The 21,926-nt window shown below is 36.7% G+C and overlaps 3 protein-coding genes across 5 annotated transcripts; 2 read left to right on the forward strand and 1 right to left on the reverse strand.

Moving 5' to 3' along the window:
- Positions 1 to 84: 84 nt before the first annotated feature.
- LOC105165229 (uncharacterized) lies at positions 85 to 10,427 on the forward strand. 3 transcript variants are annotated; one of them, XM_088881305.1, is made up of 28 exons: positions 85 to 189; positions 386 to 491; positions 605 to 776; positions 908 to 1,032; positions 2,022 to 2,144; positions 2,287 to 2,430; positions 2,595 to 3,253; positions 3,341 to 3,462; positions 3,558 to 3,649; positions 3,772 to 3,985; positions 4,075 to 4,138; positions 5,048 to 5,196; positions 5,288 to 5,358; positions 5,462 to 5,635; positions 5,728 to 5,799; positions 6,204 to 6,305; positions 6,388 to 6,477; positions 6,946 to 7,021; positions 7,108 to 7,204; positions 7,343 to 7,412; positions 7,503 to 7,682; positions 7,788 to 7,910; positions 8,005 to 8,088; positions 8,171 to 8,355; positions 8,471 to 8,609; positions 8,715 to 8,774; positions 9,005 to 9,109; positions 9,614 to 10,427. In XM_088881305.1, the coding sequence occupies exons 2-28, from the start codon at positions 405 to 407 to the stop codon at positions 9,725 to 9,727; spliced, it is 3,693 nt and encodes a 1,230-aa protein (XP_088737431.1). In that variant the 5' UTR covers positions 85 to 189; positions 386 to 404; the 3' UTR covers positions 9,728 to 10,427. The 3 variants fall into 3 exon arrangements, with proteins under 3 accessions (XP_088737431.1, XP_011082476.1, XP_020550190.1); XM_011084174.3 differs by lacking the exon at positions 85 to 189 and having other exon boundaries at positions 225 to 491; XM_020694531.2 differs by lacking the exons at positions 85 to 189; positions 2,022 to 2,144 and having other exon boundaries at positions 225 to 491.
- Positions 10,428 to 12,627: 2,200 nt separating this feature from the next.
- On the reverse strand, positions 12,628 to 16,046 carry LOC105165228 (uncharacterized protein OsI_027940). The gene is made up of 6 exons (XM_011084173.3): positions 15,884 to 16,046; positions 14,764 to 14,950; positions 14,114 to 14,267; positions 13,978 to 14,024; positions 13,781 to 13,892; positions 12,628 to 12,920 (listed from the first exon to the last, which is right to left on the reverse strand). The coding sequence occupies exons 1-6, from the start codon at positions 15,886 to 15,888 to the stop codon at positions 12,835 to 12,837; spliced, it is 591 nt and encodes a 196-aa protein (XP_011082475.1). The 5' UTR covers positions 15,889 to 16,046; the 3' UTR covers positions 12,628 to 12,834.
- Positions 16,047 to 19,092: 3,046 nt separating this feature from the next.
- LOC105165227 (Adenine nucleotide alpha hydrolases-like superfamily protein) lies at positions 19,093 to 21,052 on the forward strand. Its single transcript, XM_011084172.3, has 4 exons — positions 19,093 to 19,486; positions 19,803 to 19,897; positions 20,417 to 20,538; positions 20,725 to 21,052. The coding sequence occupies exons 1-4, from the start codon at positions 19,315 to 19,317 to the stop codon at positions 20,810 to 20,812; spliced, it is 477 nt and encodes a 158-aa protein (XP_011082474.1). The 5' UTR covers positions 19,093 to 19,314; the 3' UTR covers positions 20,813 to 21,052.
- The last annotated feature ends 874 nt before the right edge of the window (positions 21,053 to 21,926 follow it).

A 21,926-nucleotide genomic window follows, 5' to 3' on the forward strand; every position in this document is an offset into this window, starting at 1 on the left:
AAATACTATGAAATTGATTGAAATTTGGAGGTGGCACCTTACACTGTGGCAAGTGTTGGATTCAGGCGAAGCGCATCGGGAGTGAGTCCTGTTCTACCCTCCTCGCCGATTCATTAGTCATTAACTCCAACCAAAAACCAAAAAAGAGAAAATAAAGGGAAAATGATGTGCAAAAAGCCAAAGCAGTTGGTATGTATATAATCGATCTCCCGCAATCATTCACCTTTTCTTTTGTTTTCTCACTCTTCATTTCCTCTCTCTCTCTATCCATCGTTTCTTCTTCTTGTTCTCTCTCTCTCTCCAGTTATATATACTATATTTCCGTTTTGGTGGATTTCTTGATTTTGATTTCAAAATCACAAGTTTTTTGCTTTTCTTTTTCTAGGATTATTAGATCAGACAACATGGTTGAAACGCGGCGGAGCTCGTCTTCCTCTAAGCGCCCCCTGTCTTCTCCTTCATCTCCTCTGCCTAGCGGAAAGCGATCGAAGGTTGGGGTTTTCTTTTCAACTTTTTTTATTTTCTTGATTTTTCTTGTGACTGTTCCTTTCATTTTTGGTGTTTTGTGGTGGTTCTGAATTTCGGGGTTTTTCTGTGCATGCAGGCGGCGGAGGCGTCTTCTTCATCTACGAACGATTCGCCGGCATCCGAAGAAGTGGTAGACGCGGCTGTGCCGAAAGAATTGGAGGCTGGATCGGCTGATCTGGCCATCAGCGGCGTCGTAAAGCAGTCGGATGATTTGACGGCGGAGAAATCGCCGGAGCCGGCGGTTGAAGGTGAGGTTTTGGTTTTCCCGATGACTCTAGCTGTGATCTTGTGCTCTGCATGTGCTTTGGCTTTATAGAATTTTGGTTCTTTTGGTGTTTTTTTGTGAATTATTGAAATTTTATTTGTTTGGTGGATGCAGATGACACCGTAATAGATGCGGAGAAAGGGAAGTCGAGTGGGCCATCAGTGAATCGCGGGAAGAAACGGCAACTGAAATCTGATACTGGGATTGCATGGGGGAAACTCCTTTCCCAGTGTTCACAGGTGGGTTCACACTCTGTACTCAGTTGTATTCTTTGATCTTGTTTATGAATAAAAGTTTTAGAAACAAGAAGAAAATATATACAGCCTCATTCTAATTATATTTTAAACAGTATTCATGGTAGAATTACAGGTATGGTTGCAAGTTCTCCACATATTGAGATTTGCAGTGATTATTGAATTTTAATTTGTCAGACACTCTAACTGGAATTTTCCTCTTGTCATGTTTATTTCTATTTGCTAAATTTTATGCGGAATTATGTCGGAACCTGACTTTTGAGTGGTGAAAAATCCCAAAGTAGAAATTCCAAGAAAGTTGAGTAACTTTAGAAGGCTTTGCTATGGACTCTTTCTGCGAAATATGAAATATGAAAGCCTATTCTATTTCTTGAATAGTTTAAAGAAATGGGGGAACTTGGGCTTTCTTTCTGTTGCATCATAGAACTAAGGAGCTATATATATTTAGGATTAATATCTGCAGGCAAAAATCACTGTTAAGATGTGGAAATACTGTCCGTCAATCTGTCTCTCTATTTGAACTGCTTGGTCATTGAAGAATTTGCTCCACCTTAACAAATGATATGCTTTGCATTTGCCAACATGCTATCCTAAAAAGTCTGGGTTTGGTGAGAACATAAAAAAATCAAACACTGTGGTCTTGCTAATCCTTTTTAACTCCATTAAGATGATGTGTATCCTACATATTGAAGGCAAATGGTGATAGTTGAGTGGGGTAGCTGCAGGATTTCTTATGAGTATTCATTGTTGTGTCATTACTTGAATTGTTTATGCACACGCATTCATGTGTTACATGAAACTTTGTGTGTATTTTGTGAGTGTGGGTAAAGGGCAGAGAAAGGTCTGCATCACATTTACAACATGTCTCATTACCGAGATATGTGTATTTGGTTGTGGAGCTTCAATGGCCTTTGTATTTCACTATTCACCAGCAGTTTCAGTCTTCACCTTATCGGTGCAATGTTCCCTCTCAGAATCCGCATGTTGTTATGCATCGTCCTACTTTCACTGTTGGTCAAGGCCGCCAATGTGACTTGTGGGTGGGAGATCCTACAGTTAGTAAATCTTTGTGTAGTCTGAAGCTCATGGAGACTGAGGTATATTTGATTTTCTTTTGCTCGTAAATCTTTAGTTGTGAGTTTGAATCACCGCCATGTTAAAGGCAGTGGCGCTTCCTTCCCGGTGTTTGCTGGTTTCCACCTGTTTGTATCATTGTTTTCGTTCTTGATTATTTACTAGGGAGGGGACTCGGTTACTGTGCTTGAAATCACTGGGAAAAAGGGTGCTGTTCAAGTTAATGGCAAGGTTTACCCCAAAGATTCCACTATTCCTCTAAATGGAGGTGATGAGGTGGTCTTTAGCTCGTCTGGTAAACATGCTTATGTATCCTACGATCAGAACAATTTATTTTTTCTTTGCTCTCTTTCCACTAGTTCCCTTGATCATAACCTTAGAGGGATTGAGTGTATCCTAATCTGCTAAATGTGGATAAGTATATCTCTTCCTACTTTATTAGACACCTTCATATTTCCTTGACATACTATTAGATTTTCCAACAACTCACCAACAGTGGTGAATCAGCGACGGATATGCCTCCTTCAGTCAGCATATTAGAAGCTCATGGTGGACCCATAAAAGGATTACATATTGAGGCAAGAACTGGGGATCCTTCTACTGTTGCTGTTGCATCAACTCTGGCCTCGCTATCACATCTCAGTAATGAGTTATCTCTTCTTCCTCCATCATCTCGGAGTGGGGAAGATGTACAACAAGCTTCTGAAATACCATCTGTGCCTACTACTTGTGAAGTGCCAGACAATTGTGTTGTTGATACTGAAATGAAGGATACTTCTGTCCATAACGATGTTGCTTCTGCATCAGTAGTTGAGAAGACTGGTGGTCCATCTCCTGGTTTGGCGAGTGACAACTTGAATATTGATGCTGAGATTGGGAAGATTGTAGGGGAAAACAATGACTTGAGACCAGTTTTGCATTTCTTAGGCCCAACAGCTCCTGATTTTGATATAACTGGCAGCTTATCAAGAATTCTTGATGAGCATCGGGGAGTTAGAGATCAGTGCAAGGGTTGTGATCCCCCCATTTCAGTGTCGTCAAGACGTCAAGAATTTAAAGATGGTTTACGACAAGGAGTAATAGATTGCAAAAATATTGATGTTTCATTCGAAAATTTTCCCTATTATCTAAGGTAAATTTTTCGAGTGTATTAAAGGCATCCTACTCTCACTCTGTTCTTTCATCATCATCGCTAACAATTCCGTATTTTTCCTGACAGTGAGACCACCAAGAATGTTCTTATTGCTTCGACATACATACATTTGAAATGTAATAAATTTGTAAAGTTTACTTCAGATCTCCCTACAGTGTGTCCAAGAATTTTGTTGTCAGGCCCCGCAGGTAATGTAGTTCCACGTTTTATTTTAGTAATTATACAAGTATTTGTTCCATACTTTTCCTTCCTGATCTTGAGACATTACTTCTTTTCTTCATAGGTTCTGAAATATATCAGGAAACATTGACCAAGGCTCTTGCTAAATATTTTGGTGCGAGGCTCCTTATAGTTGATACTGTTCTATTGCCTGGTGTAAGTGTCTAGCTTAGCTGTTTCCAAATGTTAATATTTGTCTTTCCTTGTTCAAGTTGTTCTACTGTTTCTCATGTAAAATTAGTACTTTTGATTAACTTAATGACTCAAAAATTGTTTAGGGACCAATGACAAAGGAGGTTGATTCTGTCAAAGAGAATCCAAAACCCGAGAGAGCGAGTGTTTTCGGAAAGAGAACTAGTGCTGCACTACACCTTAGGAAACCAGCCTCAAGTGTGGAGGCTGATATTACTGGGGGTTCTGCTATAAGTACTCAGGCTCAGCCTAAACAGGAAGCATCTACTGCTTCATCGAAAAGCTATACTTTCAGAAAAGGTATTGTACACGAAGCTGTCTACTAGCCATTTGTTTTTTTTTGGTTGAGGACATATTCTGTTAACTGATTTGCTTTTTTGTATTGGCAGGAGACAGAGTAAAATATGTGGGTTCTTTACCATCAGGATTTTCTCCTTCCCAAGCTCCAATTAGGTAATTATTTAAGTTCAATTGGACAGATTTTCTCCTTTCTCTAAGAGAATGTCTCTGCTTCTTGTACTCAAGCTGTATACTTCTATTGCTGCCGGCTGCATGAAAGTGCCACCGGTCGTTCGTTGTCCAGTCGGGCGACTTGTATTAGTGATGCTGGTATTGACAGGGACGTTTAAGCTTGCTAGGGGTCCCAGCAGACTGATTTTGATATTTGCTATCAGCCATCAGATAGAACTCACTGCCTTCTGTTACACATTTTTTCCTAGATAGTTGTTTTCCTCCACAACACATTATCATGGGTGTCCATGGGACTGGTATCTCTGTGATTGTTAGAATTAACAGCAGGCTCCTCCAGTATCTAGAAGTATTAGTTTCAGTCGTACTATAGCCCCAATGCCCCCATTTGGGGCTAGAAAGTTTTTCATTGGATGTGTGCACACACAGCCAGAAGTCCCCTATTCTCTTTCTTGTTGCAAGGGCACTTGATCCATGTGTCTTTGAGCTTGTCTGCTGTAACTTTGGAACAGCTTTTAGAAATGGATGCTTCCATGTACTCCATCTTACCTCTTTTGATGCCTTTATACCTTATCTTATAGAGAACTTGAATATGTAATTGGTGCTTCACCAGAAGAGGGGAAAGATTTGCAGGAACTAAATGTTGATATGCTTCTAAATATAATGTTGGGCAACTGAAAATTATAAGCAAATTTTTGGTTAAACCCAATTTGCCTCTAACCCCCTCTATTATACAAAATTCAACAAGAAGATTTTTGACATAAATTGCTTATATCTAGTGTCCCTAGACTTTGAAGATGTTATTCTTTCACCCATGAGCTATACTAGATGATTGACATGATTTGTGATGTCACTTTCTATTTGTATGTAGGATAACAATAAATTATTTTGCAGGGGTCCAACCTATGGTTATAGAGGCAAGGTGGTTCTTGCTTTTGAAGAAAACGGCTCTTCTAAAATTGGGGTTAGATTTGACAGAACAATTCCAGAGGGAAATGATCTGGGGGGCCTTTGTGAAGAAGATCATGGTTTCTTTTGTGCTGGTAAATTTTTACTTGTCTGACTTCTGTCCTCTTGTTTTATGCCTTAATCGTGTATGGTTAGCCCTGTGGTGACTGTTATCTTTCTGTGCAGCTGACTTACTACGTCTTGATAACTCCAGTGGTGATGACATTGACAAGCTTGCCATTAATGAGCTCTTTGAGGTAAACTTCATATTTTAGTTTTACATATAGATAAAAACATATGATTTCTCCTGAAATTGCAATGTTTTTGTCAATGTGTGTTTACAAATGCGTAATTTTGTAGGTTGCTTCCGTTGAAAGTAAAAGTAGTCCATTAATTTTGTTCCTGAAAGACATAGAGAAATCCATGGTTGGGAATCCAGAGGCATATGCTGCCTTCAAAATTAAGCTTGAAACTTTGCCAGAAAATGTTGTTGTAATAGCTTCACATACTCAGACGGACAACCGAAAGGAGAAAGTAAGTCATGGTTGTTTACTTCCACTACCTACGGTTCTATCTTCGTGTATATATTTGTTGGTAGAACTGATGATATAATATGTTGACTTCAGTCTCATCCTGGTGGATTGCTTTTCACAAAATTTGGAAGCAACCAAACCGCATTACTTGACCTTGCTTTCCCGGTATGTTAAATTAAGTGGGCTTAGATGTTTCTCTTCCTCTTCCTTGTGTTATCGTCTGATCTAGTTCTCCTGAAATTTTGTCTTTTGAAATAGTTATATCATACTTGATGTGTTTGCATTCCCCATCCCCATTAGGCTGCACTTGAGAAATTCATTATAGTTCAAAATGATTTAATAGGTTATGGAATGTGATTGTGAGAATGCTTTGAGAGGGACACCATCTTGCCAGTTGAATGTAACATTTCCTTCATCGTCCTCTTACATGCTTGTCACAGTGGAGATTTGTGCATTCATAGACTCTGTTCCCTTGCGGTCAGGCAGACAACTTGACTATGGTTGCATCTGAAATAGCTTCATTCTTGGAGGCTCTAGCGTGACAAAATTTCTGGTTTTTCTTTTGTTAGGATAATTTTGGTAGATTGCATGATAGAAGTAAAGAAATTCCAAAAACAATGAAACAACTCAGCCGTCTTTTCCCGAACAAAGTGACGATACAAATCCCCCAGGTAATCACTATTTTTGGTTTCTATGTCATGCTGCTTCTATGATGTTGTACACCGAGTTTTAAACGTTGTTCAAATACAACAGGATGAAACAGTGCTTGTGGACTGGAAACAACAGTTAGACCGAGATATTGAAAGAATGAAGTCACAATCAAATATTGGCAGCATTCGCGTAGTGAGTCTCATCTGTCCATCATCCTTTCATAAATTATATGCTCACTGGTTTGCTTGGTCTACACTGTGATGTCGGCATGGTGCTAAATACTCTGTGTTCTTGTACACATCTGCTTTTTGTACAAGCAACGTAAAAAGTGTTCTGAGAAAACTTGAAAATCTTTTTCGGGTTTCTTGGTTATCTCGAAATTGATGACCCTTCTATGTGATGGTCTCTAAGTTTCCAGTGCAGGCTAGACGTGATACATATCTTCTTATTTTTCTGGCCAGATTTTTAACTTGATTATTTCTCTGGAGGTGCTAGAGGGTGATAAGTGTTCATAATGCTATTTGTAAATAACATATATTCATGCCCAACCTCCCTGTTGCTGGCTTGAAAGCTGTTTAACCATATGGGTAACTATCTCTGAGTGAGCTGGTTGTCATCTTTCTTAACTTAGCATTTTGTGTTTCTCTGCATGGATTTCAGGTTCTAAACCGGGTTGGCCTTGATTGCCCTGATTTGGAAACATTATGCATTAAAGACCAAGCTTTGACTAGTGAAAGTCAGTTAAACTCACACAGCGCAAATCTTTAAATAAGGAGTCATGTACTTCAAGAGGTTTCTTAATACTTGTTATAATGGTGATAGGTGCGGAAAAAGTAATTGGCTGGTCTTTAAGTCATCACTTTATGCATTGCTCTGAAGCTTCACTCAGAGAGTCGAAATTTGTTATTTCAAGTGAAAGGTAAATCGTTGTTGAAACTCTTTTCCATTAGCCCTGTTGCAAGGTGGAGGATAGAAGATGACTGGAGATGGACGGGAAAATGAGTAGCTTGTGTTTGTTTAGGTACTTACCATTATTGCTTCTGGTTTTTTGTTACAGTATGAGATATGGGCTCGACATTCTACAGGGCATTCAAAATGAAAACAAGAGTTTGAAGAAATCCCTCAAGGTGATACTTGAAGTCTCTAATGTTCATGATTTTCTTTTGGCCGTGCTGTTTCACATAACTGGTATAGGAGAATGACAGCTTGAATTTTAGGACGTGGTTACTGAAAATGAGTTTGAGAAAAAGCTCCTTGCTGAGGTTATACCACCTGGTGATATTGGTGTCACTTTTGATGATATTGGAGCTTTGGAGAATGTGAAGGAAACTTTGAAGGAATTGGTGATGCTACCCCTGCAAAGGCCAGAATTGTTCAGCAAAGGACAGCTTACAAAAGTAAATGAATAGTTAAAGCTTATTAGAAGTTCCATGGAGGTCCTCCTTTGTCCATTAGTCATCAGTAGACATGTCTTTTTCACTAATACTGTCAACTTTTGACAGCCTTGTAAAGGAATATTGCTCTTTGGGCCTCCTGGTACTGGTAAAACAATGCTTGCAAAAGCTGTTGCAACTGAAGCTGGGGCAAATTTCATCAACATATCGATGTCAAGCATCACTTCAAAAGTAGAGTTTCTTACTGGCCCTTCATTTTGTTAGTCTTTTATGTCCTTTTCACCTTTTCTATCAGCACCTAAATTTCTAATTTGTTTGCATTCAGTGGTTTGGTGAAGGAGAGAAGTATGTGAAAGCAGTCTTCACTTTGGCCAGCAAAATAGCGCCTAGCGTTGTTTTTGTTGATGAGGTCAGTATAGTCTTCAAGGGTTTCCTTTCCCTTCTCTCAATAATCTCGTCTTCCTTCAATTTTCATATATTTATTGGCACAGGTTGACAGCATGTTAGGTAGACGAGAGAACCCAGGAGAACATGAAGCAATGCGTAAAATGAAGAATGAATTTATGGTGAATTGGGATGGTTTGCGTACAAAGGATAAGGAACGGGTTTTAGTACTTGCGGCAACAAATAGACCATTTGATCTTGACGAGGCTGTAATCAGGAGGCTTCCCAGGAGGTTTTTTCATTGCCTAGATTAATAGTTTTGTAGTGTTTCTCCAACAAAAAACAGACTTTTATCTTTTAACTGAAAGAAATTCTCATTAGTCACTTTATTTATTTATTTGGTGTAGGCTGATGGTCAATTTGCCAGATGCTCGAAACAGGGAGAAAATATTAAAGGTGATATTAGCAAAGGAAGAATTGGCTCCTAATGTTGACCTTGAAGCAGTTGCTAGCTTGACGGAGGGGTATTCAGGAAGTGATCTAAAGGTTTGATCACATTCTTTCATGTTATGATTTTATATGTTAACTAGTTTGCTTTTGGTTCGATGTTCCTGATGATTGTTTTTCCATTTGGAAACCATCCATTCCCAGAATCTGTGTGTGACAGCTGCACATTGCCCCATAAGAGAAATTTTGGAGAAGGAGAAGAAGGTATGCATTACTTAATTATATCTCAGTTGACCATCTTGGTTCATATAGACTTTTCTTTAAGCAGTTGCTGTTAAGGCAGTCTAGTGACACGTCTTATTAGACATTATATAATTTTTTGCTTGTCTTGTTTGCTCACTGTTGATGTTTTGATCTTTAGCTACTGGATTTTGTGTTCCCTTTTTATTTTCATATCCTTGCTAAACTAATAGCACTAACATGCATCATTCTAGGAGAAGGCCTTGGCACTGGCTGAGAACAGACCGTTGCCTGCATTACATAGCAGTGCAGATGTTCGTCCCCTGACTATGGATGACTTCAGATATGCACATGAACAGGTATATATACTTCCAATGAGAGTATATGGAAAAATAAAGAGAAGCACACAGATGGTGGTGTTTAGTGGTCCAAAGTTGAAAATATTAGCAGAAGAAAGAGCAACCCGAAATGGAACTTGCAAACCTATTGCTCATATTAAATTCGTTTTAGCCTTTTCTTGCCTGCTAATAATGACTTATATTTCTTCAGTAAAATTGTGTTATATCAAAGATGTAATTTTCTGTTTCTTTTAATGTTATTTTGTGTAGATTTTACTCAAAAAAAAGGACCGGAATTCTTTTTTAGTGTTCAACGAGCCTCTTTATAGTGTACTGGTGAAATGCTTCTGCGTTCGTTTGTGCATGTAATGGATACCGTTATTGTCCCCTGAGGTCTCATGGCCATATGGTCTCTATCATGCATTTAAGTGTGAAACATGTCTTGGAATACACGTATCACGTTGAACTAATTTCATCCTTGAGAGAATTGACGGTCCTGAAATTGTATTTCTGATGAAAATATAGGTATGTGCAAGTGTATCATCAGAATCACAAAACATGAATGAGCTTCTCCAGTGGAATGAACTGTATGGGGAAGGTGGATCAAGAAAGAAGAAATCACTTAGCTACTTCATGTAGAGGAGATGCAGGAGCTGTATAGTGTTTGATGTTTAGGCGGTTATTTCTTATCTGAGATGGTGGGCCCTGTGACCGTGGAAATCCAATTCCAGGTTCCTCTCACTTGAAAACCTCTTTTCTGAACCTGGCACTCCTGTATCATTTTAGTTCTCATGGGTATTTTGTCACCACCAGATAAAAGTGTCTATCAAGCTTATCCTACTAATTTTTTGCTTCATCAGGTCTTTCTTGTCTGTATATTCAGGTTGGATTTATTCTAATTGTTTCTCTGCCAATCTCTGTGTCCATGTGGAAAAGTTGAGTAGGTGAAATATGGAATTGGTAAAGATCAGTCCCATTGATAGCATTTAGAAATTTTCTTCTTCCCCTTTTGTTTGTTGTCTGTACCCTTTTGGTGGTGGTATGAGATAGAAATTTTCTCCTTACCTTCCCCTTCTGGTTGTTTTCTGTACCCTTTTGGTGGTGGTATGAGATAAGGGTGGGTGGGTGGAATCCTCCAACAAATTTGCCCAAGGAAAAAGTAGGTGTGGTATGATTGGCTTAATCTGAGGGGCTCCCCTCTTTTTCGTCTCTTTTTTTTTGGTATATTGTACTATTAACTTATTGCAGCATCTGTGTGGCTTCGAGTTTAATGTGTATATAGAGAGATGTAGAGGCTTTCCTTTTAACATAATCAATGGATATTTAGATTTCTCCTTTATATTCATATACCCTTGTTTAGACAGCTTTTTCTCTCCATGTAGTTGCTTACCACACACCCCAATCTTTAGATATTATATATATATACACACTCGTTTGCAACTATATACCATGATGAGATGAAGACATGATTTTCTTATTTCGTAGTAATTGATTGCCTTAATGTTCTTATTGGACTTTTCAATAGTATCGGAATAGCTGCCTTTTGACCCCTTACCTGTGTTGCAATCTATCAATTTCTATTGAGATTTCTGGTATTGTAAATTTGTCTTTGCTTGGGCGGACCTACTCTTTTGAAGATTGGAAATTTTTTATGTCAGACAAGTTTTTGGTTTATCATTGCGTTTTACTGGATTGAAGTGGCTTTATCAGCCAAAAGTTGTTCACGTCCTAGTTGGTAAGAGTATTATAATCTTTTGCAGCGTCAGATAATTATCTCACATTTGTTCATTTCCATCTGTGCTAGTGGTAGTTTTAATTTTGCTAGCAACTTGGTGCACTTCTTTGATGGTAGTGTCCGAGCATCTTAAATATTATCAAAGGGCGTAGATGCTATGCTACACAGGCTATTATGTTTCTATGGGGTAAAATGAACTATTAAAGATATAACCTGGAAGGCAATTTTCTTCGCACTTTCTAGCCTATACCAGAAAACAGGATCTATACTAATACAATATTGATATTACAGGGGTGTCAAATGGGTAGGTTGGGGACATGTAATTACTCAAAGAGGCCCAACCTATCAAAAAAGAAGAAAGATTGCAAATTGCCAGAGGAATGCAAAGCTTAACGTTCCCTTTCTGGAGATCCAATTTAGTACATCCCTTGTGGAGACAGATAAGAGGTGCCCAAAAAAATAAATTGGTCAAAAAAAGTTATGCCCAAATTTTGAAGGGCTTAGATTTAAAAAGGTTTCACAAGCCTATAAGGAAGTTTTAAGGATTTGAAATTCCTCCGCCAAAGTTTGAGCTTATTATGTCGCATACACAGGCGACTTAAATGTGATTCATGTAGGATCTTTGGAGGTATTCTCATAGAATCATATAAGGCCGAACAATCTGATCGGGGACATGTGGCACGTCTAGCGAAAAGTAACTTGTAAACTTTAAAATTTTGGATTCTAGTTGGGTGAAGACGTTTTTCTCAATTGACTTTTTGAAAATTTGCGAAAAAATATCCCTATAGGGAATTCCAATTGCCCTCGAGGATCTCGAGTCTTCAACTCTCAAGAGATAGCCTTTCACTGAATTCAAGGGATCCTCCACCAAATTCATGGAGAGTTCAACCTTATTTGGTCATATTGAGATTATTCTTCACTAAATTTATTACACTTTCGTCCTTTAAGATTTGGTGTAATTATACATAGACTTTCAGTGGTTTGAAAAATTAGCACTTTTGAGATTTGTCTCCATCTAATAAACAAGTCATCTTGTTGGTAAAAAATAATTGAATTTATTGATATTAATAAAAAAAATAAAAATTAATATTTTATCCTTGATTGACTTATTACCGACTTATTTCGTGTCAAATAATTTTTTTCGAACTAAATACTTTATAATAATAAAATATATGTCATCACACCCATTAACGCGTGAAAATCTATGAAGATAGTTTGTTAATAAAAAAATCTATTTAATTTACGATAAGTCAGTAATTAATCAACTACTACTATCAACAGATTTGATAAATTTTAACTAGTGTAGGAATTTATTTGTTAGATAAAAATAAATTTTAGAGGTGTCAAATATAATTTTTCAAATCACAAAGGGCCTGCACGTAGTTACACCAAATTTCAATTAAGGGGAGTAAAATTACCACATAATATAATTTCATTTAAGCTACAACTTGAGCATTCTTATTAAGACTTTCAACTTCATGTTACCACTTTTGTCAAGAGGAACAGCGTTTTTCATAATCAAAATATCAATCTCTTCTTTTTAAACAAAAAGCCCTTTTATTTCCTACACTTTTAAACAAAAAGCTCTTTTATTTCCTACAGTTATTTTACTGCTTTCCACTCAAGTAGACTGAATACTACATTTTTTTGGCTCGCATCAAATCTATTCTCATTTTTTTAACTATTGCTGGACTCATAACCCTTTTGCCATTTTATTTTGCAATTTAACTATTGCAGACATCCTAGGTTCCTGAGTTTCATTTAGATGTGAAATTGTTGGGACGGACATTCATCTAGGGTCACATTTGCAAATCTCAGACCCATTAACTCGGCTAAAAATACAACACAGACTGGATGGAGAGATTATCTCGTCCAGAGTACAATAACAATGCTTTATCAGTACAAAAATTTAGACAAGGGGACCATCATTCTTCACAGAAACACGCTTAACTAATAATCAAAGTGGAAAACTCTGGCATAAGTATAAGTCTTCTCAATAATTTCACACAAATCATGTACTTGACAACGGTTCTGCTTTTTCCTTCGAAGCTTCTCCTCCCTGTGCCTCCTTGACCTTCTCTTCGGGCTTCTTGACCTCTGCAAAGCAGCAACGGCCAAACATGTTCATCACTTCAGAACAAAGAAACAAATAATGCAAGTGCTGCAAACTACTTATAAGCTAAAGAATGCCACAGATGGAACTCTATTACATCAAATTCCCCCAGACACAATCAATGACATTAAAGATAGACCAGGCATCACCAAAATAAAACAGGAACTGTAGAACAGTGGAACGAAAAAATATTCTTTAACACAACTACAGTTCAGAAATCCACGTGTCAAGCCATTACTTATCACCCATTTTTTGAGTCAAAAGATATATCGAACCACAACACTCCATATCTTCCTCAGGCAGTTGGTGTCCTAACTGTGAAATGATGCAAATAAGATGAGACAGGAGGCATGGAAACATCTCATCATTTTTCCACAAGACATGATGCATGAAGACAGGTGATCACACACCACGACCATGTCCAATAATTTTTTTTGCATAAAATGGATCTGGGAAATCTCGCCTTCAACCTAAGCGAAGGTAAAGGAAAAACAGAAACAAACTGAATAAGTAACAAAATCACACCTCATTCCTAGTCCCCCAGAAAGTACCACATATGAATACATGCAAGGAAGACAGAGAAATTGAGTGGCAAAATTTAGAGCTTCATTTTCTCCCATGAAGGGCTTAAATGGAAGTCCATAGCTATTTGAGGCTCTTTAATTCCTGCAAAGAAGTGCCTAAATGGAAGTCGTGATTAGTTACTATTTGCCTCCCAATACATAGTGCATTCTATGCGACCATTAGTATGACAACCCTGTTTTCCCCAATTTATTGGGTAAGATCAATTGGCCCATTAACAATTCAAGCACAGTTATGAAGCAAAATGCAGTTCAACCAATACCTTCATCATCACTATCCTCAAAGTCATCCCCCATAGCATCATCTCCTAGGCCACCCATGCCATCCATCATGCCACCCATGCCGCCCATCATGCCGCCCATGTCACCAAATTTCTGTAAGGTACGATAAATCGGAAAACATTTAGAAGGGCTCGTAAAGAAAACTCAGAACACAATGCAAGGAACAGAGAAAACTTACAGAAAAATCCATTCCACCCAAATCATAATCAGCAGGAGCACCTTTTCCTGTGAGGAATACAGAGGAATCAATTATATTGTAGTGAAACTAGATAAACTTCCATGAACTACGGGGAAATATATATATACAAATTTACCAGTATCATCATCTTCATCCACCCATTTATCCCAATCTACTTTTACGTAGTGGGGTGCCTTCTCATTTCCACGCAACAATTTTTCCCACCATTTTTTCTCTGCTTTCTCCAGTACGCAGAATATGTTCCGCACACCTATATTTATTTTACACTCCTAGAGAATATAATTTGTGAGCAACAATTCCTACTTCTTGGGAAATAAAAGTTATAACAGATATTTTGGGGCAAGTAAAAGGATTTTAAGTAGCTTTCTTATAATTTAGTACATAAACCATAGGAGAAGCTACATAAAAACATCCCTGCAAAGAGAACATTACCATTGTATCAAATTTATAGCCACAAATTTTCTTCCGGGGATCATAAAAAAGCCTCTTTTTCCTAATACACATTTCCCCCCAAACCACCACGTAGTATTTAGTAATTAATCATATCACTAATTCGCCGCTGCTATATTTTCAAGAAATCTTCATCACAAAGATACTCAAAACTCACTTTTCCCCAGACCAACAATACTAGGATGGAGGAAGCACAATACGAATATATCAAAAATGGCAATTTGAAATGTCATTTACTCATGGGGGGAGTAGTTCACAGATATTCCACCATTACCTCAAATTAGAAATAAAGAAAGTAGATCTGAGCATTCTCACCTCCACATTAACTTTCTCAAGAAGATCTAATTTGAGTTCATATAGGTTGTTGTCAGTCCCAGCAGTGGCAGAAAATGTAAATGTTCCTTCAGGGTCAACATTCACCTTAGCATTTTTTGCATCTGGCAGTAGCACAGTAAGATATACCTTGTCCTCTCTTTCAGCCCACTTCACTTCAGGGTGTCGGCTACAGTATAGAAGATCTTTTAGCTAAGTTTTTTTAATATAAAATAAAAATCACATGCTGTTAACCATTCAAAGGCTAGTATTTATGCAAATAAATATTAAGAGATTCATCCAGTTCATCTTTCAGCATAACTGAATCACTGAAGCTCACATACTTTTCATTCTGTTCTGAGCAGCAATCACTAGTGAAGCTTAGACTGTATGCACTCATCAAGTTCTGACAGTATTAACCTACATAGTCTTCTACATATAACAAAATATCCTACTAAGACAGTCAGACTTAAGGAAATGAACATCAGAAATCATTATGACAGATGCATAAAGTTCAAAGGACAAACACCGAAACTTTGTAAATAAAAATGCAAATTAAACCAGAAAGAAAACAGCAGGAACGCCATTGTTACAAAATCATATAAAGAAGAAAATACAAAATCCCATAATCTTAGAAGCAATTTCAATTAACTTTAATCCTCATGGTGAGAAAACCTTTTTTGTTAAACCTCTTTACTTTCTGAAAACGCACAAATATGAGTTCGTGTCATTAAAATCAATTGAACAAAATGTTGCTCAAACAAATCAGAAAGTAATAATTAAAAACATGAAATTAAACACAGTTTCCACAGGAATTAACCCTATGAACATTTTCGTTTCCGTATAAGGTGTAATAACGCAACACTCTCTTTCTCTCCCGCGGATGAAACTTGACAGAAAGAGTGAACAACCAACATAAATGCTATTCAACAAAAAGGACGCATGACGTTCTTAAAAGAATCAAACCGAAGCCCCAGGAAGTATAACACAAACAGCTCCGCGTACGAATAGCGGAAAAGAAAAGCAAAAAGGTGTATAACCTCAAATACATAATTCAATAACGAAAAATCACCATAACTGTAACAATCAAAACGTGTAAACTGAGTCAAGAAGAAAATCTTACCTCATTCTCGAGTTTGATTTGCGAAGAGTTGAGAGAGAGAGAGAGAGTTGAAAACCCTAGAAGCAAAAGTACAGAGAAAAAGAAGTGCGAGCGTCACAAAGCAGCTCTAGTCCTTTTAAAACCCTCAGAAGGAAGATATTTGCGTATAAAACCCTCCGACGTGGACACGAAGCGGCTCAGTTCTTCATCTAAAAGCGTAATTCGAGTTGAAATAGGTTACGCGAGACCGTCTGCGATTACACCACAATTCTATCATGTTGCCATTGGGCTTACAGATCACTAAGGCCCACGTTAAGTCTATATGGCCCAACAAGTTTAGGCTCAAAGTACTCGTAACTGTTGGTTTTATATATACTATTATAAAAAGAAAATTTGTATCAATTTTTGAATATTAAATTTTTTTTATTTTTTTAAATTTGATCAAATTAGTAATTTTAATTTTTTAATAATTTCAAAATTATATAGTCTTTTTTTTTAACTACCCACTACTCCATATTTCTCTCTCACTTTACTTCTCCATATTTATTACAATTCATCATTGATGTGAATTAGATTTTTGGTCACACCATAAGATTGAAGGATCTTTAAGAAAAATCTTAAAATCAACAGGGACTAACCCTGAAAATAAAGTTTAGCACTTCGATGCTTAAATCAGTAACGATTTTACTGAAAAAAATAAAGGGAATTTGAAATAAAAGTGAGAATAATGGAAAGAAATGATGATAAAGTGTATATATATTCATGTAGAGTGCAAAGTATAAGCTTAGAATAACTTAAAAATTGAGAGAGTGAGAGTTTGAGAGTGAGAAATGGTGTTACCAAATGACTGCACAAGACATTTATTTACAGACGTGTATAGAACGGGATACGGGTGTTGTTGAGAAGAGTCCTATGACATTTGAAAGCCATTTGAATTGGCTATTATCTAGAAAAAAACTGTTTATGATTTGGACTTAATTTGGTTAAGATATGTTAGGTAGACTAAGTCTTGCCATATCTGCTTGAAAAGAGTCCTATGGCATTTGAAATCCCTTTGAGTTTGCAATTATCCAGAAAATAATCATTTGTGATATGGACTTAATTTTACTAATATACGTTAGGTGGATTGAGTCTTGCCATATTTGATTGAAAAACCAAGAATTGATTACTCGTGGATTCCCGACTCATTTGCCATAAATTTACTCGGAACCACCTGGAGATAAATTAGGATGGTGTATCTTATTGGCAAGCTATATAACGTGTCTGTCCAGCTATATGATGACGTGTCCTATTGGGTGTGTGTCTAAATTGAGTTTAGTGTACTCAATAGGTTACTTGAATAATTTTTTTATGCGTATCAAAGTTCAATAGCACCATAATTATTAAAAGATCTTTCTTTGAAATCTTCAGATATCATATGACTAATTTACAAAATAGGAATAAACATTTCAATATTTACGTTAGTAAAAGTGTTTGAGATAGATTAAAATAAAGAACTCGGGAAATAATATTTTTGATTTTATAAGTTAGGTTCGTTTCACTTTTGATCCCATTTATTACGAAATTAACACTTTTTTAGTCCATCGACTTGCAAAAATTAGCACTTCTGGTCCTCATATACTTTTTTATCTATAATTTAATGGTGTAGTGCACGTGCCTAGCATTTGATCGTTAAGTATTTTTAGCTGAAGTGACAATTGGTTTGTTTTCTAGATTGGGATAATTTTTGGGGAAAAATAAAACTATATTTGAGGGGATAAAATAAATCTTGAAGGAAATTAGGGCAAAAAACATAGCGATTTCTCTTTTTTCTTACAAAACTTGAACCCTATTCTTCTCATATTTCTATAAGTTGAAGCCAAGTAGAAGCAATACAAAGAATATATTTTCCACAAGTAAATCAAGTAGGCCAAATAAAGTACTCATATGCTACTATTGAAAACAAGATCAATTTTCCCTCCAACCAAAAATACTTAATGGTAATGTGCTAGGCACGTGATCTATATCGTTAAATAGTAGATGCAAAAATGCATGAGGGCCAAAAATTCTAATTTTTATAAGTTATAGGACTAAAAATATTAATCCCGTAATGAATGAGACCTAAAGTGATATGAATCTAACTTATGGGACTAAAAATGCTATTTCCCCTAAAGAACTCAAGGAAAAAACTAAAAATTCAGCTAGCTAGATTGTGTAATTCAAATGTAGTGTTGAAAGTGTGAAGAAGAGTATTGAAACTCGGGTATGGAGACTAGAAAATATGGAGGTGTTGGAGTTGAAAAACTAACCACCAATAATACCCTTCAAATTTCTACCTGGGCATTGCTGTGGGCAAGTGGAGGTATCATGAGCAGGAACCTTATTCCCATTGTTCTGATAGTTACACCTTTTCAAGATTTGCCTGAAGCCAGTCTCAGGCACTTTCTTCTGCATCTTACCTGCCCCGTACGTAATCAATTTAAATGCGATTAAATTTAATTTAAATTTAAATTTTACATGTTCATAATATTCTTGAAATTAGGATCCAATGACCACACTCTACAGACTCTTGAAAGGCCCATAAGATGTTGGACTAGTTAGTATTGGCAAAAGTCAATCCCCCTAATTTAATTATTTTATATATATTAAAATATTGTGATAATTACACTTTCCTCCCCTAATGATTGATGTAATTATACATAAATTCCCTATAGTTTGAAAAATTACATTAAACACCTCTAAGGTTTATTTTCGTCTAACAAATAAATCTATCTGTCATTCAAAATTTATTGAATTTGTTAATATTAACAAAAAAAATTTGAATAAAACTTGATATTTACTCTTAATTGACTAACTAATTACTGTTTTATTGCAGGTCAAGTAGTTTTTTTCGGACTAAACTATCTTTATAACTGTGAAGATATATCTTCTCACATGCATTGATGCGTGAAAAAGTAGGGAGGTAAATTGGTCATAAAAGACTTATTTGACATGCAATAGATAAGTAATAAGTGAATTAGGAGTTGATATAGTAAATTCGGTAAGTTTTGATTAATGGATAAAATTATTTATTAAATAAAAGCAAAATTTAAGATTATTAGATGTAATTTTTTAAATTATAAAAAATTTAAAGGTAATCTTACAAAATTTGAGGGAGAGAGTGTAATTATAAATATTTTATTTTAAAGAAATACAAATATGGAAGGCACATCCCGAACGTTCAGCAGCAGTGTCCAAGCTTTGAATAAAGCAAAAACAGGTGTAATTGGATACCAGGCTTCATCCGGTTTCCACATTCCACTCAATAAACAACTAGTGCAGTTAGGCGCTGATAGTTTTCACTTCACTTTTTCAGTTTCCACGCTACAGCAAAGTTATATAATTGGCACCCAAACCATTCAGGAAAGGGTAAGAGGTAGAGAATTCGGGAAAAGAAAATTCAGGTCTTATTTTGCTTTGATCGAGTAGCAGGCATGGAGAAATCGGTGATGGTGGTTGGGCTGGATGACAGCGACCACAGCTTCTATGCGTTGGAGTGGACTTTGCAACATTTCTTTTCTCCGTCGCCGGAAAATTCCCCTTTCAAGCTCGTTGTCGTCCACGCTAAGCCTTCTGCTCTGACCGCTATCGGCCTCGCTGGCCCCGGTATACTCATTGTCATTCCTATTTTTTTCAATTATATATACCGATCGGAGACTGGATTGCGGATGATCAACGTACTTTAATTCTGTTAAACTTCAGAAACATGGGAAAAATTGTTAAGATCCCGTAAGTTTGAATTGTTTTTAAATGCATAGCTTTAAATGCGTTTGTTTTGAGTCCAGTTAATCGAAGATTAGGTTGTTTGACTTCATAATGGATCAAATGAAACATTCAATCTGGGGCCGGCAGAGGGATTGCTGCGCTGGAATGATCTGGATTAGTTGTTTTTCTTAATGTTTATGATGGTTGTGTTCCATAGGTTCTGCTGAGGTGCTGCCCTATGTGGATTTGGATTTGAGGAAGATTGCTGCCAGGGTTTTGGAAAAGGCCAAGGAAATGTGCACAGCTAAATCGGTAACTTACTAATTTTGTAACTGTTTCCCCAGACTAATTGTATGTGTTTACTTTGAAGTTGACTACTTGAGGTACTCTGTAACTAAGTTTTGGAGTTAACTTACTAGTTATTATTCCATATTGAATTCGATACGTGTTTCTTGTTCCTGGCAATTTAGGAAGAAATCTCCTAGCATGAAGTTGTTCCTGTTACGACGGTTACGCTGTTGGAAACTTATTGCAATCCTAAAACTCCTAAGAGTTGAATGAATGGTTTTCGCTTATCCATCATTTCTTGGACCAAAGACCTGTTCTGATTGTTTTTCTGTACGGTATGTATAAATCTTATGGCATGAACAAAGTCACGGTCGTAAACAGTTGAAGGCGAATATAGAAATGGAGAAGTATGCAAGGCTTAGAATAAGCTTTGGGGATGTCAATAAAATGTTTGATATGAATTTCTGAGTTGAGGCTATGTTGAGAATGAGTAGCACTTGTATAAGTTCGATATCAATTTGTAAGCATTCATGTTTTGTGCAGGTGAATGATGCGATGTTTGAGGTCGTCGATGGTGATGCTAGGAATGTTCTCTGTGAGGCTGTGGAAAAGCACCCAGCCACTGTGTTGGTTGTTGGTAGTCATGGTTATGGAGCTTTAAAGAGGTATTTTTTTCCTTCTAATGTATAATGAATAGAAGTTAACCGTTAGATTGGCTTCTTCGGTCCCACTCTATGTAAATGACTGTTATGAATGAAAGTGGAGTTCCTCTTCTCTTATGCTCCTAAATTCCCTCTATTTCTTTCTGCTTCTTGAGGGCTGATGTGTTGTTAATGAAATTGTTCTTGCAGGGCTGTTTTGGGCAGTGTAAGTGATTACTGCGCTCATCATGCTCACTGCTCTGTGATGATTGTCAAGAAGCCAAAGATCAAACACTGATAATCTTTCCGAACATATTATGAAAGTGCAATTCTTATGCTAATGTTGTGATCAATTGAATCTTTGTTTGAGCCCCCACAAGGTTCTGGGATTGACATTACACATATTGTCGATCGCAAACATAAGGGCCTTTTCTTTCTAGTTCCACTCCTGAGTGTGTAATGCTACTCTGTATAATTGAATGCACGACTTGCTGTATATGTTTGCAATAGATTCAGCAATTATTTGCTATTCAATTCATTTCTTTTTATAGTAGATTTATACGAAGTATTGATGAAGTAGTAGGCTATAGTATCATTTGATAGTTGAAAACTGAAGGTAAACTGAAAGAAGAGATACCAGAAACACAGAATCCATTGCAAAAACAAAGATTTCATAAGAACAAAAGATAAAACAAGTAACAACAGAAACGACCAAAAGCGAATCATATGGACTGTCATCGGGCATAGGTATAAACTGCAAGGAAAGAAATTCAAGCTGAAAACTATGAAGTGGGAACGTGAACAGTCGTAAAGGACCAAGTTAAACGAACCTGGATTACTACACGGACACTTGCTCCATATATGTCATAGGACGGCCATATGGAATAGAAAACTGCCCAGCTTGTTATTCTGTGGTCAATTGTTTGAGAACAAAAGGGCAAGTCCATCAATCACTTTCCATTTTGAGGAAACGTTTACGTAATACAACTTTAGCAACTAGCTTGGAACTCTACTAGTTTGATCAATTGATTTTCAGTGATGCAATGTTTAGATAAGGTGATACATTGATGACAGATTGAAAAGTTCACAAGTCGGCTATAGATAAGAAATATGCAATAAACTAAAAGAAGACTAGTTGAACTAACAATACTGTTAAGAATACGGGCAGAGCACTAGTTCAGCAGCTTTACTTCAACTAAGGAGATATGATATAGTCTGAGTACAAGCTTGCATCATGCAAAGCAACCTGAATGTAATTCAAGCTTTTAAATGGGAGTACGATAGATAGCCTGTAAGCTCAAGGGCTGAATCAATCACAAGTGAGAACTAGATCAAAGATTTTCAATGCTGAACCAAAAGACTTTCTAATGAGGAGAAGACTAGTTATATGAAAATAATGAGAAACAATGGGA

Source organism: Sesamum indicum, linkage group LG6 (assembly GCF_026168435.1).
Source record: "Sesamum indicum cultivar Baizhima isolate 11 linkage group LG6, ASM2616843v1, whole genome shotgun sequence".
NCBI lineage: Eukaryota > Viridiplantae > Streptophyta > Magnoliopsida > Lamiales > Pedaliaceae > Sesamum > Sesamum indicum.

Excerpts from the sequence above, each read along its gene's own strand:
- LOC105165229 (XM_088881305.1), top strand. The coding sequence starts at position 405 with ATGGTTGAAACGCGGCGGAGCTCGTCTTCCTCTAAGCGCCCCCTGTCT. Across the intron at positions 5,636-5,727 it reads CGGACAACCGAAAGGAGAAA|TCTCATCCTGGTGGATTGCT; the intron begins GTAAGTCATGGT and ends TGTTGACTTCAG. Across the intron at positions 8,089-8,170 it reads GCGTTGTTTTTGTTGATGAG|GTTGACAGCATGTTAGGTAG; the intron begins GTCAGTATAGTC and ends TTATTGGCACAG.
- LOC105165228 (XM_011084173.3), bottom strand. Across the intron at positions 13,893-13,977 it reads TGGGTGGAATGGATTTTTCT|AAATTTGGTGACATGGGCGG; the intron begins GTAAGTTTTCTC and ends CGTACCTTACAG. Across the intron at positions 12,921-13,780 it reads TGAGGATAGTGATGATGAAG|AGGTCAAGAAGCCCGAAGAG; the intron begins GTATTGGTTGAA and ends GCTGCTTTGCAG.
- LOC105165227 (XM_011084172.3), top strand. The coding sequence starts at position 19,315 with ATGGAGAAATCGGTGATGGTGGTTGGGCTGGATGACAGCGACCACAGC. Across the intron at positions 19,898-20,416 it reads AAATGTGCACAGCTAAATCG|GTGAATGATGCGATGTTTGA; the intron begins GTAACTTACTAA and ends TGTTTTGTGCAG. Across the intron at positions 20,539-20,724 it reads GGTTATGGAGCTTTAAAGAG|GGCTGTTTTGGGCAGTGTAA; the intron begins GTATTTTTTTCC and ends TTGTTCTTGCAG.